Raw genomic sequence first — 16,544 nt, 5'->3', positions numbered from 1 at the left:
TAAAGGCTTGTTTATATGTAGTTGTATTACCATGGCAATGGCACATATGTCAACTTAACTATAAAAAAAATTTTAACTTGGGTGTTGCTATTTTTGGAAACCAAAAGTTCAAGGGTCTTAGAGAAAAGGTGAATGAAATACAGGTATCAAAAACTGTGCTTGGCCACCTTCAGGCAGCTCAAAAACTTGCCAAGACTTAGATTTTGATGGGTTAGTATAACCACCATTTATCAGTTGTTGCTACAATCATGGTATCAAAAAGTCCCAAAAATCTGCCCAATCATTGGTAACCAGATTGTTACTGTAGCAACAGTATGACCTGCTGAAATGCCCTTAATTATAGCTTTAAGGGCCTATAATTCAAAAATGGCACTGTAAAAAAATTATTTTATCAAGTTTTGCTGAGCAGAATAAGACGCAACTTTTGGCAAAGTTTCTAAAATATCTGTACTTGGGGTTCAGAACCACCCTAAAGTTTTGAAAATTTTAGGTGGCTCTGAGCCCTAAGTACAGAATTTTTGTAAACTTTGCCAAAACTTTGCCAAAAGTTGCATCTTATCCTGCTTATCAAAATTTGATAAAATTTAAAAAAATTTAACCAGGCTGTTTTTGAACTATGAGCTCTTAAAACTGTAATAAAGGGTATTTTCAGCCGGTCATACTGTTCCTACAGTAACCTATTGTGCCACGAAAATGATACCAATGTATTTCCCAATGGCTAAGCATGTTTTTGATACCATGATTGTAGCATCAACTGATAAAGAGTGGTTTTAATGACCCATCAAAATCTGTCTTGGAAAGTGCTGGAAAATGTTTTGAGCCACCTTAATACGGCCTGATGTTTGTGGCCCGTTGGTGACCAGATTAATGGGGTTCCACCGTAGAGGTATTTTTTTTTTACTTATTCCATTTTTTTACATTCTTTTGTTGAGTTATTTTTTTGTTAAAAAAATACCACTTAGTCGGCACGTCGGGTATGTTATGGACGGGTCAATGGATGAGTGAGTGAGTGAGTGGGTGAATGAGTGAGAGATGTATGTATGTCGCACCAATCAGATCGGATCTACTATAAACAGCCAATCAAATTTCTTGTTGTAAAGGTAAATGGTATGTGAGAAGATTTGATCCCGATAGGGTTCAGAACGGTCATATTTTTTTTCTATAAAAGAGGAGGAAGTATTCATAAATTGGGTTTACTTCGACATTTTCTGTGGGTTAGGCTGAGGATTTTAGTTATGAACGAGATGAGCCTTGAGGTTTGAAACAGTTCGTGAGTTAGTAGTATGTTGTTTCCAGGATTTTTAAGCAAAAAAGAAGCTTTCATTTCTGGATGATTTTTACGTCTCTGCAGTAGCAGTTTAATAGTTGTATTTGATGACATTCATTTCAGTCCCATATTTTTAAAGGTAAAAAGTATGAAAACTGCTCAAATGTTCTTTGAAGACTGCATGGCACCAAGTTAAAGTGCAATTTAATTGAATCAGACTTTCAACGTGTCAGAGAGTTTTTTTCTCTTTCTTTCTATTTTCGATGAAGTAGTGTTGTGTTTTGTTGCGTAAAAAGGGTAAACTTACGACTCGTATAAAATGCGAAAAGGTCACTTATTTAACTTGAGTATTTTTGAGCAAAATTCTTCTTGGGGATTGGAAGGGCTATGTGATCGGTGAGTGAGGGAGTTATGCATGTGTGCGTGTCACACCAATCACAGTGTGTGTTGTATCAAAGAACAAATCAAATTGCCTTTTAGAAAATAAGATGGTATCTACATTAATCTTGAGACTTGTCAGATTACTGTAGTTTGTTCAGTCAAATATTTTATGGCTTACTATTTAGCTATCTTACCATGACTAATGTAACATCGCATGTACATCATAAATTCCCAGTTTCTTTCTTGCTGTACATCGCAACCAAAAACACTTAACAAATTAACCAAATCATTACTGTAAACAGCTCCATGAATGCTCCTGAAATCTGTGACACTTCACAAAAAAAATAAATAACTCTTGCACGCCTTGCATGCCTATGTCCTGGTTAAGTTTTTACTTGGGGTGGGATAGGTAGTTAGACCTTGTAGGTGACTTAATATGTCCTTTTTTCTAAATAAAATGGGGAGGAATCTCCTTAGAGAATGACATTATTTTCTACCGTTAGTATAGTTACTTTGACAGGTTTTTCAAGTAGATTGATAGGTAACAGTTTTTTTTCACGTTGTCATAGCTTATTTTCAGACACAAAAACAAATTGTGTGTTGTTTGTTGTTTGTGTGAGCCTGAATATATGAAGTAAAAATTGTAATATTGTAATCCTCCTTGATATGCCTTAAGGTGCTTTTGGGGAAAACAATGACAAATGTGTTTAAGTCATTGACTCCCATGCTGCCTGTTCTTGGCGGTAATGAGCATTGGCCTTTGTTCCGCTTCTCACGCCGTCACCTTTGACCAAATTGGCTTCATCTATACGCAAGTTCTGCAGGAGGAAATTAAGATATCTTTCCAATGAGACCCAGATCAGTATGATCGGCTCAGTGGAGCCTGAAAAATGCACGAAAGTGCTCAGAAATTTGAGTGAAAAACTTGCAGCAAAATTTCCTGCGACTACACTTACACTGTAGCTACTCCATGGTAAAAATTGCCCGTCTTGATGATGCTCTCTCAGAAATGTTTGAAATGGAAGCAAGCCCATTGGAGGGTCAATCACTGCAGCAAAAAGATCAAAAGAAACAAAGGAAAGATGAAAAAAAAAATTTTAAATATCAAAGTTTTGATTTCTGGGCATACCCAGGCAAAAATGTCTAAAACACAATCCTGGTGGAAGGAAAGGCATGCTGTCATGTTGCAAATGCCTTTCTGAGAAGATTGGAGCTAATTTGTCTCATATCCAGGCTGAAAATCTCCAAAGTGTTCAAAAAATGTGTTTTTGGCAAAAAGCTTCAGGAGTCAATGGGTTAAATAAAAACATTTCACTGTCTTTCAGCTCTCCTATCATCAAGTACATATTAAAAAAGGGTAATACTCTGCCACGTTTATTTCTCTCTTAAACTAAACTGCATTTGTATGAAAACGTTTCAACTCTTTAGTTTAACTTAAAAAAAGCTAACGGAAATTGCATGCTAAAACAAGGTCATATACCTGTTCAATTTGAAAAGAAACAACATATACATGGACAAGAAAACAGTCATCTTCATTTCAAAAGTCTCCATTCCAAGAAAATGGGTCTTGTGGGTTCCTTTGTAATTTGTAAGATCAACTGAAATGCCTGTTTTGATCATCTTCCTAAGGAATCCAAACATGATTATCGACAGTAAAACACACTCCCCCGTCAATTTTTCTTGAGGAGAACAGGCAGCTGTACATGTATACAGGCTAACAGTTAGTTAGATGCCATCATATTTTGCATGTGTTAGTATTTATTGGCATTTACAGATGCCTTAAGTTCTTTTTATCAAGAAATAATATTCTGTTTACATTGGCAGTCTGATGTCCCAAATTCTTGCTAATTAACATTTTGTGGTCCAAGAGGCCCATTCAAACTCAGGGGTCAACTGATCACCATTATTGCAAGCTAAGTGTAAATGTCCAAACACTTTTATCAGTGGTAAAACACAGACACCTCCCCTTCAATTTTTCATGAGGAGAGTGCACATGGTTGTTGGAGCTTCTTAGTAGCATGAACAAAAAGATGGATGATTAGACAAACTATGCCTCTTTACCCAATTTGCAAGTTTATCCCGGAAGGATGATCTGTTGCTAGTATGAATTCGAACATTTTGCTCAAAGTGGTATTTTAATGGCTTGACCAGTTGAATTGGTATGTCTTGAATTATTGCCTTCTGGTATTATCTTTTAATCTTTGATTTTCTTCAGGTGAAGCCATATTCAATTTCATGGCATGGAATGGATTGTGTGATTTTATTGGCAGAGAGCAGAAGAAGAAGTCATAAAACTTCATGACATCTACTATGCTCTCTGTTCACATAAGCCATTAGACATACTCTATTCAAGCTAGGTTTCAAAAATTGATATCAGCAAAAAAAGAAAAACATAAAATTTGAATTTTACTCTGGGTGTAACAAATCTTCTAACCTGTTATTCCGATGCTCAAAGTAGTTGTAATGATCTTGTTGGAGCTTGCAATTAGTTTTTTGTGTTAAACAAAAGAGTTGCATAGTTTTCTTGCAAATTCAGTTCTGTTTAGGAGGCAGAGTAGGACCCCTTTCTCAGCTAAGGGCATCTGCACAATGTCCTGGGATATTTCCATGCAATGTTCTTTTTTGCATTTTCCAAACTCCAGTGTAATCTTTTTTCTGCAAAACAAATTCTTATCACAAGGATATTCTTTTCTTTCCAGCTTTCCTGAGAAACAATTTATGTTCATGAACTAAAGGCTACCTCTTAATATCACTCTTCCCACAATTTGGTATTTTTGGTATTGTATGCATTATAATATATTACCATATTGACCATATTCCAGAACAATGGAAAATCCAAAAATTGTACCAAGGGTAAAATCGAACCACACTTCCATTCAGTACATTTTTCCAAACAAGTTTCCTCTTTGTAGGAAGTGCTTCCTTCAGTTGTGTTGTCTCTGCACTAATGAGCACTCATGTTACAGAATACTTCCTAGGCCAATAAGTGTCTATATATTATGTTATAATTACAGTGCCACCAGACCACATAAAGCTTACCCATGGATTATACTCCTCTTTCATGGCTCATATTCCTTCGAAACTGTTCACAAAAGAGAGTTACTCTTCTAGGTGTCTGTAATTTCATGTCAGGACACAATTCTCTCAAATGAGAGATATCCCATCTGTTTCATGTAATTCTCGTGTTGCTTCTTTCAGAAAAGAACAAGCACTCTGTTTCCAAAATATGCCCTTCTTTTTTCCACAATAAATGCAATATTTGGTTTGAGAGAGTAAATAATTCTTGTTAATTATGTGTACGTCACGTCTTGATTATGTGGGAAGTGGGTATTACTGACGTCCTGATTGATCAGTTATTCAAAGTATTACTGCAAATCAGAGCCGTACTGTTGCACATGACTTCACTCACAGGTGGTAGAAAATAACCAATAGGCCTCTTATGACACTTTTCTAAAGGCAGAAATGTTTTATTGATGGTTGACATAATCCTGTGTGTTATAGGCTCTCAAGGTGGCACATGCAGGGATTTCACTATCGCAAGCTGAAGCTTCTGTTGCCTCGCCATTTACTTCGAAGGTTTGGTTGTCACTTTAAATGTTATTTTAGCTATATTCACTTTGCAACATCAAGTAAGGAGATAAGCACAAGTGGTTCAAATTACAAGACTGTCATTACTGCATACCACAAAGGCAGCAGGTGCACTTGCTCCATGTCAAAAAGAAGTGCTGCTACTGAGACAGAAAAACAACTTTGCAGCCCAAAAAATTTTTCAAAGTCAATTATTTGGTATAAGTGTATGTTGAGGTACACAATAACTGTTGAGGTAAACTTTACCGTGTCATTCCTTAAGCTTTAATTTTATTATAATGGCAGGGACCCACCTAATGCTTTGTCCATAAGACATACACACTTTGGCAATATTAGCGATTGTTACAAATGAAATTTTTACAATTGCTGTTCCTCCCAATTTGATTTTTTTCTCACTAGCTGTAACTCGATCAGTAAGATGTTGCTTGTTTATTTAGATTCCAAATATTGAATGTGTGCCTACTATAATAAGGTGAGTGTATTAAAATTTGATTAAATTGTCACTGTGTTGTGGAATTGATGGGTAGTTATATCCAAGTCACCACTTAGCACAGAGTGTATGTTAGTGGTGCTTTGGTATTGAGATTGAATTCGTTTTAACCATTTAAACTACTAGAGATACATTTACTTAGATTATCAGTAATTACATGTTATGAGCCTGATCATGATACTGTTTTTATTCACTCTTTAATGCTGACCAACCTTTTGGGTGAAGTGCTTCTTTACAGAGTCAATATGTACTAACCCTAAAAGTCTATTATCGATTTTAACTCTTTAAGACAAGTGTTAGATTCAACCAGGTCAATGAGGCCTGTACCAAAGTAAAGGGGGAGGGCACATATATTCACAGGTCCAAACATTATATGTGTTAATCAGTTCACTTGATTGTACTGGGAAGGGTTGTGCGCATATAAGTAGGTGAAGGGTTTTGCCCATATAAGTCCTTGTTTGTGTTTCTTGTATCCAGTGCATGTTGGGACCATGTGCTTTCACTGGTCACCGTGTTGATTAAACAATTTATGAACAAAAGGGAGGAGTGTGGTACAGAAATCTCCTTTCTCCTAATCCCTGGCCTGTATTTTCTGACTTTTTTTGCACTACTCCCTAACTTACTGAATGTCTGCAACAGGTTAGGCAGTAAGGAGTGAACTGTTTCATATTTGAATTTTGTAATGGCACTCAATTGCTTTTCATTCCTACTTACCAAAGTGAGGGGTTTCTTGTCAAGGTGACATGTTAAGTTTGAAGTGCCCAGCCTTTTTCAAAACATCAATTATCATTTTACCAAGTGAAAGGCTAATTCTTGTATGTTGAGCCAGATTTAGCGTAATTTAAGAGGACGTAATGCATTGGGTTAAAATGTCACTTGTTCAAGTGAAAGTTTAAAAGTTTAATTGAAGATAACAAAGGTGCAGAGTAATGTGCTAACTTGTCTAGGTTTTGATTGTGTGCTCTGTTAGTCTACTGAATTTCCCAACTACCGGTAGCAGTTATTATTGGTATGGCTCACATTTGGAATGGAATACTTTTATTTTTGTCTTAAAACAGGTTTCAACAAAAGACTCATCTCCTTACTGACCCCCCAGCGCCCTGTAAAATTGGTGGGAAAAAGAAAATTTAAAAGAGCCCAAAACTATCAAGGGGACTGGTCCAAGTTTATCAAATTGAGCTTATCTGAAATTTGTTAGATGGCAGATGCCTTGCAGATTTCTGACTCTCTTTTCCTTTAATTGTAAGTGCAGGTTTGTTTGCAGAAAATCAAGTACAGAATAAGTTGAAATATCATCAAGTATGGTAATTAAGCAATTAAAGTAACAAAGAAATGCTGGCAAAGGAACATGTTTGCAGGCGACAGGCAAACTATACATCTGACCGGAGGTCACACAAGTGATTTAAGGATGAAGTTTTACAACAAAAAAGATTGCATTTAAATTAGTTAATAACCAACCCTTTACAAATACCCAATGAAAACTGTCACCACCCTCTGTAGAATCAAGAGAAATAATGACTGATGAATAGCTGTTATTACAGTTTTCAGCGGTTTGACATACAAATGAGGCGAAAGGGTCAATTCTGCTTTGTATTGACCCATTCACCTCGTTTGTATGCCTTTTTAAACAAAAGAATGTTGGACCACAGTCTCAACTGTAATAACAGCTATCTTTTTAAACATTAGGAATATACTGTAGGCTCCTTTTTAAAGAAGGTCAGTGCCTTGTTGTTTGTTTATAGTTGTAGATGGCTGTGTTATTATTACAAGTCCATTATTTACACTTGGTTTTAAGATAGTGTTGATTAAATGAGGTTGAGTCACTTGAGAATTGGTGGTCTTTTTGATGACCTTGTGTATCAAGAAGGAAGTTATCCGAATATCCGAATACTGGCTTGGGGAAAATTGGCAAGAGACCAGAACAACAATGCAGAAATCGACCTATGGTTGATGTTTATGTATCGTGTGTTTGTGTAGCCCACGCCCCATGGTCAATCACGAGTGTGTTTTTTTGCCAAAGTTTCTTTGTTACTTTCATTGCCTAACTTTCTAATGGATGCAAATACCATTGTTGATGATATTCCAACTTATTCTGTACTTGATTTTTGGTAAACAAAACCTGCACTTCCAAACAAAGGGGAAGAGTTGGAAATCTGCAATGCATCTGCTATCTTGGAAGTGAGCTCAATTTATTTGTGAACTTGAATTGGTCCCATTGATAGTTCTGATAGTTTTTTTCCTTTGATTTTATAGGGGGTCAGTAGGGGGTCAGCTGACCAGGAATCACCGTTTTGTTGAAACCCTTTTAATACTGTTTTTAATAGCTTTAGACTAAATTTAAAGTTGATGTTAATTTTAGGCCTACATTAAATCCTGAACATCCTTGTGTATTATTACTTAACTACCAAGCATTTTGTAATATCGGTTTTCACATGATGTCATCTTCACCATATTGGATGACATTAACAAGAGATTTCTAACTAACTTTTTCACTTACGTCATCCAACATGGCTGCCAGGCCTTTGTCATTTGAATTTCCTCAGGATTAGACCACCAATACTATGTAACTGTGCTCAACACAAATGATGTAACTGGATTTTCCATCTTTGTCTCACAGAGAAGGCAGAGCGGCTTTGGTAACTTCATTTGGAATATTCAAGTACATGGCTCTTTATAGCATTGTGCAGTTTGTTTCTGTGCTCTTACTTTATTCTGTAAGTAAAATTAAATACTCCATGGCTTTTTAAGGTTATTTCATTTCAGTGACCTTATACTTTATGGAATAAATTTACAATACACATTAACTCCTATGTATGCAGGTTGGAATATATATAATAGGCTATTTCAGAGTTGCCCATAGTTTCTATCTGAAAATAAGTCTGTGCAAAACCAACAATAACTCAATTTTGACTTGGATAGATATTCACCAATGTTCACTTTGAATTGCTGTTGTTTCGCCAACGACTCATTCGCCAACGTCTTAGGTCGATTCGCCAACCGAAGAATGTCCTAAGTCGTTTCGCCAATGTCCTACCGGTCAATTTGCCAACGTCATATATCCAATACTAACGAAAAAAAAAAGCTGCTTATTGATGTTTGGAATGCAATCCTGTTCCTTGGGTGATCCTTGGGTCAAGAAATTTTAAGTCACTGCCAGTTTCGCTTGACTGACTTAAGATCAATTTGCCTGTTTCTGATAGTTTCACAAGCCGGCTCGTAGGCGCTACATCGCGGTAATTTTCACGGTGAAAATTGACTGTTGAATACCAAAGTCCGATGGCTTCCAAAAGTTTGATGGCTTCCAATTCGCGGATAATGCATTACGATGTAAATTAACATTATATCTTTTCCTTCTTCAAAAGCAAACAGAGTTTGTTTTCATTTTCCAGCCTTATAATCGAGTTAGAAATAAAATGGAATGTCAAGTAAATAACAGCAATTTTATTACAGTATATAGTATCAAATACTTACAAGCTCTTGCATGGAAAATAACTCTAGGTAAGGGAATTAAATAAATGACAACAGACACAAGTGAAGGTAAACTTTAAACTTTTATTTAGACGTTGGCGAATTGACTAGTAGGACGTTGGCAAAGCGACTTAGGACGTTGGCGAACGAGACGTTGGTGAAACGACTCGTTGGCGAAACAACCGGATACCTTCACTTTGCCTTCAGTGAATAATTATTGTTAAATATATCAAGGCTTTGCCCAACATATGCATGTTACATGATTTATGGTACAAAATTTTGATTGTGTGTTCAGTAGTTGGTTACAGTGTCATATCTTTATTAGCATATGTAAACACCATTATGATGAATTACTACATAATTATTCTTTGATGTGTATTTTTCAATTAGCACTCCTTTTAATTAAATGCAGCCTAGCTACTGGAATACCTTTTTGTTATACAGCCCCATTTATGTAGTCTTAGGTAGCCAAGACAACCCTGTCCCCAAGGCAACTTTATCGAGCGTTTATCTGTGAAAACATTGACTCTGTAGGCTGAGTCAAAGTTGACGCTGCATGATTATTCACAGCCCTTATTGAATAATCAAATGTGCAAATATCCCTCTTCCTTTGAGTTCCCCTTGGTCATTCAATCAAGGTGGGTTTTGCTGAGTTAATTTTTACTTCTTTGATACGAATTTCTGCTTTAAAATTCTGAACCTAGGTATTACGTGACACTCGCCATGCCGAGAGTTGTCCCGGTTAGACAAGCCAAAGCGTTTATATGAATAAAAGTTGTCCCACTTGCCAGGGTTACCCTACCTGCTAAGGCAAGACAACTCACCCACCCGAGTTGTCGCACCTCCCAAGAAAGGTTTCCAATCCTCATGTAAACGGTTGGTTGAATTTTGCAAAGAAATAAGTGAAAGGTCACCTCAGCCAGGGTAAGTTGGGGGAGGGTTGTCTCGGATACCCAAGATTACATAAATGGGGCCTAGTAAACCCATCCCCCATTATGAATAACAGCCATCAAATTATGCTTTCCCCCTGCAACATTTGCTTGGAGTGCAGAATTTAGTTAAGACTTCATTGGATAATTATTTGTGTTGCAAGTTTAAGAATTGCTATATCGATTGGAGCAGATTAAACCATGTTGGAGCCATTAAAAGATGTTAAGAGTGCCTGCCTGTAAAAATGAGACAAATTCTTAATTTCGCGGCAAGGGTCGAAAATTTTATTTTGCTCATATTCCTATGGTAGATAGGCTAGGGCATGACAAAAACTACTGGATAGTTTTTTGGGCAAGATATCCCTTTATTTCAAAGAAATATGCAAATTACCAAATTCTGTTAAGATCGTCATTTGACGCACCATTTTATCAAACGAGTTTGAGAGCCTCGCATGCAAAACCATATCATTCTTCCATCTTTAAAACACTCAAATATTTTTGTGCAATGTTTAATTGTGTACTGGGTTGATTTTAGGGAATGCTGCATTGTCTTTTTGGCTGCAAAATAATTAAATTTCGAAGACATGTATTTCATTCACTTAAAAGGACTTCGTAAAAATAATTGATTTTCACCATGTGCGAAACCTTCAAATGGTTAAGCTTCTGGTGGTTGAATCGCAGAAGGATGGTCTACAGATTCCTGTAAAAATTTCTTTGGGCAAACAATTGTGAGCGAGGCGAGAGCTTTTCAAAGTACATTAAAAATGCAGATATTTAACCATCCGTCGTCAAATTTCAATTTACAGGGTTAGACATATATTTTAGCACGCACCACATGTCTTGAGCTATATTAAGTTGAAATAGACACAGAGTTGATAATTTTGAAATGTTCTAACCTTATTTGCTGTAAAAAGCAGATCCAAAAGCGGATTTGACTTGTTTCTGTCACCATTCGTCACACATAAAGCAGAAGTTTGCTTTTGTTTACACAACGTCAGATGTGCATCGCCAACTGTCAACTTATTTAATGGTCAAATACCATGAATGTATGACTCTCTTTTGACAAATATGATCACCACTGTATCTAAGTCAAAAACGGCCATGTGATTTGTAGGTAGTTGCTTGCTTTGCACTACACCAAAATATTGCGTTTGATCATCGTTTGAACTATTGCTGCTTGAATCCTTGCTTGCAGCAGTTCCTTTTTTGTTCGTCACGCAATGCTGTCATCCCATTTTAGGGGGTAGGGGTAGGACAATTTCTATCCTAATAAATAAGGCTCCATAAAGCTTGGAACCACAGGGAGCACACAATCATGTTGAGTAGGAAGAGATTAAATTAAGCAATGAAAAGAATGAATAGTTAACCATTGCCCGTGTTGTCATCTTTTACTAGACCACAGTTACCTACATGCCCTGCGGTAATACTGTAACGCTAGACTCGTACCTAGGTCTTTTCGTGCTGTGCAATTATTTTTGGTTTACATATAATACAGTGGGCTACCCTCGGGTAAATGGGAGGTGGCTGCTTAATAGGGGTTGGCTGCTTAATAGAGGTTGGTGTACCTCAAATATCTTTTCACTATCGGATTATAAATTTAGCTAAATTTCTTAGTTAACATGGAGTCAATTCAAGACAATCATGATAGATGTCACTCTCGGAGATCCAGGGGCAGTTAGTGAGAGTGGGGAAAAAGTCTAAATGGGTCTTCGCCCGAACTTTTTTCTCACCCATTTAGACTTTTCCCGCTTCCACTAACTACATCTGGGTCTCCGAGGATGACGTCTATAATGATTATCTTGAATTAAGTCCTTGTTCACTAAGAAATTTATAACCCGATGGTGAAAAGATATTCAAGGTACACCAACCTCTATTAAGCAGCCAACCCCTATTAAGCGGCCACCTCCCATTTCCCTGAGGGTAGCCCACTGTATTACATGTAAACCAAAAATAATTGGACAGCGCGAAAAGACCTAAGTACGAGTTTAGCATTACAGTATTATGCAGGGCATGTAGGTAGCGGTGGTCTAGTAAAAGATGACAACACAGGCAATGGTTAACTATTCATTCTTTTCATTGCTTAATTTAATCTCTTCCTACTCAACATGATTGTGTGCTCCCTGTGGTTCCAAGCCTTACAGAGCCTTACTTATTAGGATAGAAATTGTCCTACCCCCACCCCCTAAAATGGGATGACAGCATTGCGTGACGAACAAACAACTGAGGAACCACTGCAAGCAAGGATTCAAGCAGCAATAGATCAAACGATGATCAAACATAATATTTTGGTGTAGTGCAAAGCAAGCAACTATCTACAAATCACTTAGCCATTTTTGACTTAGATGCAGTGGTAATCATATTTGTCGAAAGAGTCAGAATCATAGTATTCAACCATTAAATAAGTTGACAGTTGGCAATGCACATCGGACGTTGTGTAAACAAAAGCAAACTTCTGCTTTATGTGTGACCAATGGTGACAGGAACACGTCAAATCGGCGTTTGGACCTGCCTTTTACAGCAAATAAGGTCAGAACATTTCGAAATTATCAACTCTGTGTCTATTTCAACTTAATATAGCTCAAGACCTGTGGCACATGCTAAAATATATGTCTAACCCTGTAAATTGAAATTTGATGACAGATGGTCAAATATCTGCATTTTTAACGTACTTTGAAAAGCTCTCGCGTCGCTCACAATCATTTGCCCAAAGAAATTTTTACAGGAATCTGTAGACCATCCTTCTGCGATTCAACCACCAGAAGCTTAATCCATTTGAAGGTTTTGCACATGGTGAAAATCAATTATTTTTACGAAGTCCTTTTAAGTGAATGAAATACATGTCCTCGAAGTTTAATTATTTTTGCACCCAACAAAAACCGCAACATTCCCTAAAATCAACCCAGTACACAATTAAACATTACACAAAAATATTTGAGTGTTTTAAAGACGGAAGAATGATACCGTTTTTCATGCAAGGCTCTCAAATTTGTTTAATAAAATGGCGATCTTAACGGAATTTGGTAATTTGCATATTTCTTTGAAATAAAAGGATATTTTGCCAAAAAAACTATCCAGTAGTTTTTATCATGCCCTAGCCTATCTACAGTAAAAATATGAGCGAAATCAAATTTTCGACCCTTGCCGAGTTATTTTCCATATTTATGGACAGGGACTCTTAAGGTGATGTTTTACCAGTAAAGGAAAAGAAGATAATCACCCAAACCTAGATAAGTGCTTTGTAAAGCATAATTATTGTTTTCATGTGTTACAATACACCATTGTTTTATTTCTAAACACTACATCAATTTTCATCTGAACAGATTTCTTCAAACCTTAGTGACTGGCAGTTCTTGTACATTGATCTGGTCATTATTACAAGTCTAGCTCTTGTCAGTAAGTTTCAGTGTTTCTCTGGGGACTAGACATTACAAAATATGAACACACATGTATCAGGGGGGTTCTGGATCAAACAAATCTCAGCCTTATAAGATGCCTCGCTTTGCTCAGCGCCTTGGAGCCCAAGTTCTTTGAGTCCAGAACCCCCCTTATTCATGCATGTTAACTGTCCGTGCGATTATTGATCTAGGATTATTTTCCAATTGAACAAGCTGTCTGCCTTGGTATAAAGCAACCATGGCTGCGTCAGGATTTTCATCTGACATGATAGAGATGTTTTACGGACTGATTTCAGGTGAAGAAAATGCACGGCTAAGGCCCCCTATCAGACCCAGGAGGGCTTTTGATTTTGAGTTGGTAAGAACAAACTTTAGTGAATGGCTTCGTGTGTGGAAAATGAAAGTTCCAGAAGCCTATAAATTCAAAGCCAACCCTCTGAAATTCCCACAAAAAACGAAATCAAGAAGTCAAGCGAAGTGATAGAAAATGAAATCCAAACCCTAAAATGCGTCAAAACACAGTTTGCGCTTAATGTTAAGTTTTCGAAAGCTAGAGATGGTGAAAAACAAGAAATGGAGCACTATTTCAAACAAAGAGACCCTGCGGTTTTACACAGAAACAACGTGACAGCAGTGAATAGCGTATTTTGCCGATTCATCAATGAAGTCAAAGGTGAAATAGAAGCCTGGTCTCAAAGAGGATCAGGCTGGATTGTGGAAGATGTTTTGGAAGCATTCATCAATGTCGCTCAATACCAGCCATTCTGAGGGGGCAGCTACATTCTGCTCCCCCAAAAGCTACAAAAAAAAGCAGTCATCAATGTCCAAAACCGAGACAACCAGTGCTTGAGATGGGCTTTACGAGCAGCATTATTTCCACCGGCAGATGGCCAAAATGTGACAAGAACGTCAAGATATCCCACAGAAGACGGGTTGAATTTCACAGAAATAGACTTTCAGATGCCCGTATCACAGATTAATAAACCTTAAAAAATAAAACCCGCTTTTGGTCATAAACGTGTTTGGCTTGGAAAAAGACTGCGTGATCGTGCATAGACTAAACGAAAAATAGGGCAGCATTACGAGGATCAACTTGATGCTGATATATGGGCACTACAGCTATGTGAAAAGGTTAAATGCTCTCTTGTACATCCAAAATAGGGACAACAAGGGCAAACATTTCTGCGAATGCTGCTTGCACGGAACTCAAGAAAGGAGCTGCTGGAAAGGCACAAACCCGAATGCATGGGGCAGCTGAAAAGGCCAACGACGACAGAGTTGCCCAAAGAGGGCAAAAACAAAGTCAAGTTCAAGAACCACCATGGGCAGATGAAAGCTCCATTCATGGTGTATGCCGACTTTGAATCGTTGCTAAAGAAGATCCACGGCTGTGTGAAAAAAGGTCAGGCAACAATCAAAACAGAGGTCCACGAGCCCTGCGGCTTTTCGTACATAATCGCAAAAAGCGACAGCCAGACGCACGGCCCGTTCATGTGCCGTGGGAAAGACGCAGTGTACAAGTTCTTGGTGAGCCTCCTGAATGATGAAAAGCTGATGAGGGCCAAGCTGGCCAACAAAAAGCCACTCGTGATGATGTTGGAAGACCGCCACCGACACAACAGCATGACCGAATCCACATCTGCAATGAAAGTCTGGTAAAGGCAGAGTTCTGAGACTCATTTGATGTGTACAACCACAACACCCGCAAGTACCACGGTCAAAGCCACAATAGGTGCTATACCAGGCCAGGAAGGGGTTTGTGGGGCCTCTGAGAGAGAGATAGCCCAAAGGGCCCAAAAAGAGAACAAAGACTGCATATGTTGCAAAGTGCTGCTGTTGCTGAACAACTACAAAGACTCAGTGAAAGACCACTGCCACATCACAGGGAAATATTGGGGGGGGGTGCATAAGCCTGCAACTTCAAGCTACACTTGAACTCCAAAAAGACACTGATCCCAGTAGTCTTCCACAACCTGCAAGGGTACAACAGACACCTCCTGATGGAGGCCATGGCACAGGTGCAGGGGGAAACAAGAAGATCTGTTAGATCTTATAACCGCGCTTTTAAAATTTAACTGTTTTCTTAGTACTACAGTCGCAACGCAGTGCATATTCCAAAGCAATCTTTGATGATTCATTGATTACTGTAGACATCACAGCACTTGATCAACATAAACTCTATTATCGCACCATCAGTCGTAGCCGTTGTGACATCTCCGATGACGTAATAGTCCTAATCTGGAAGTTTCTTCGGGATATGTATGGGCATGAAGATACGAACACTATTACAAACCGCTTTCTTTCTTTAAAGTCACGATTAAATTTAATTGTTTTTTTCCCTTGAGTTAAGGGTTAGCAAAGAAGTCACACGAGTCACATAATTCAAGAATTGCGTTATCTACGGCTATCTTTAGTACGGTGGTTATTTCCCTATCAATGACGTAATCTTTGCACGTTCTGACACGTTCTTTGCTTGGCTTCCAAACATTTAATTTTCTTTCCGATCTATGAACTCGCTGCAATGAAACAGTCAAAGGATTTACTTCATTTGCCTAAAACCGCAAGAAATACTCGCAAAATTACAAATAAATTAATGACTGTCGCTTCTGGCGAAATAAACTTGCAAAGTAAACACGATCTTATTTGTCACGTAGCGAAAGTGAAAGCTGCAACGTCAGCGCATTCCATGGCTGACGTAATACCTTTTCTTGACGCATTTATTATTCCCTTGGAATCCAACGCTTCGATAAAACCAAAAGAAAATATATTTTACACACAATAAAGAAAACAATATCCGTAAAATTGTCTGTGTATTAATGTTTCAACAGCTTTTGGCGAATGAACATAACACGTTGCGTGACTCGAAATTTGGCCGACAGGGAGGTTGGGTCTGGTAGCAGACAAAAAAAAAATTAAAAAAAAATAATAAACCACGGGTAGAACATGAACCGCGCTCGGCCCATGGCCGCGCGGTTAATAAGCTGTATCCCAAACAGCACAGAAAAATACATCTCCTTTTCACTTGG

At 37.8% G+C, this 16,544-nt stretch overlaps 1 protein-coding gene across 1 annotated transcript in view; it reads left to right on the top strand.

Moving 5' to 3' along the window:
- Positions 1–16,544, top strand: part of LOC145482660 (polyamine-transporting ATPase 13A3-like) — a 177,731-nt gene that overhangs the window by 149,325 nt on the left and 11,862 nt on the right. Inside the window, exons 29-32 of the mRNA XM_081461266.1 lie at positions 5,150–5,224; positions 5,674–5,708; positions 8,344–8,440; positions 13,444–13,516. Coding sequence (XP_081317392.1) covers positions 5,150–5,224; positions 5,674–5,708; positions 8,344–8,440; positions 13,444–13,516 — 280 coding nt within the window. The remainder of the gene's footprint in view (positions 1–5,149; positions 5,225–5,673; positions 5,709–8,343; positions 8,441–13,443; positions 13,517–16,544) is intronic.

This window comes from Orbicella franksi, chromosome 3 (assembly GCF_964199315.1).
Source record: "Orbicella franksi chromosome 3, jaOrbFran1.1, whole genome shotgun sequence".
In the NCBI taxonomy this organism is placed as follows: domain Eukaryota; kingdom Metazoa; phylum Cnidaria; class Anthozoa; order Scleractinia; family Merulinidae; genus Orbicella; species Orbicella franksi.
The sequence above is the reverse complement of the archived record's forward strand: the minus strand, read 5'-3'. Positions and strand labels throughout refer to the sequence as shown.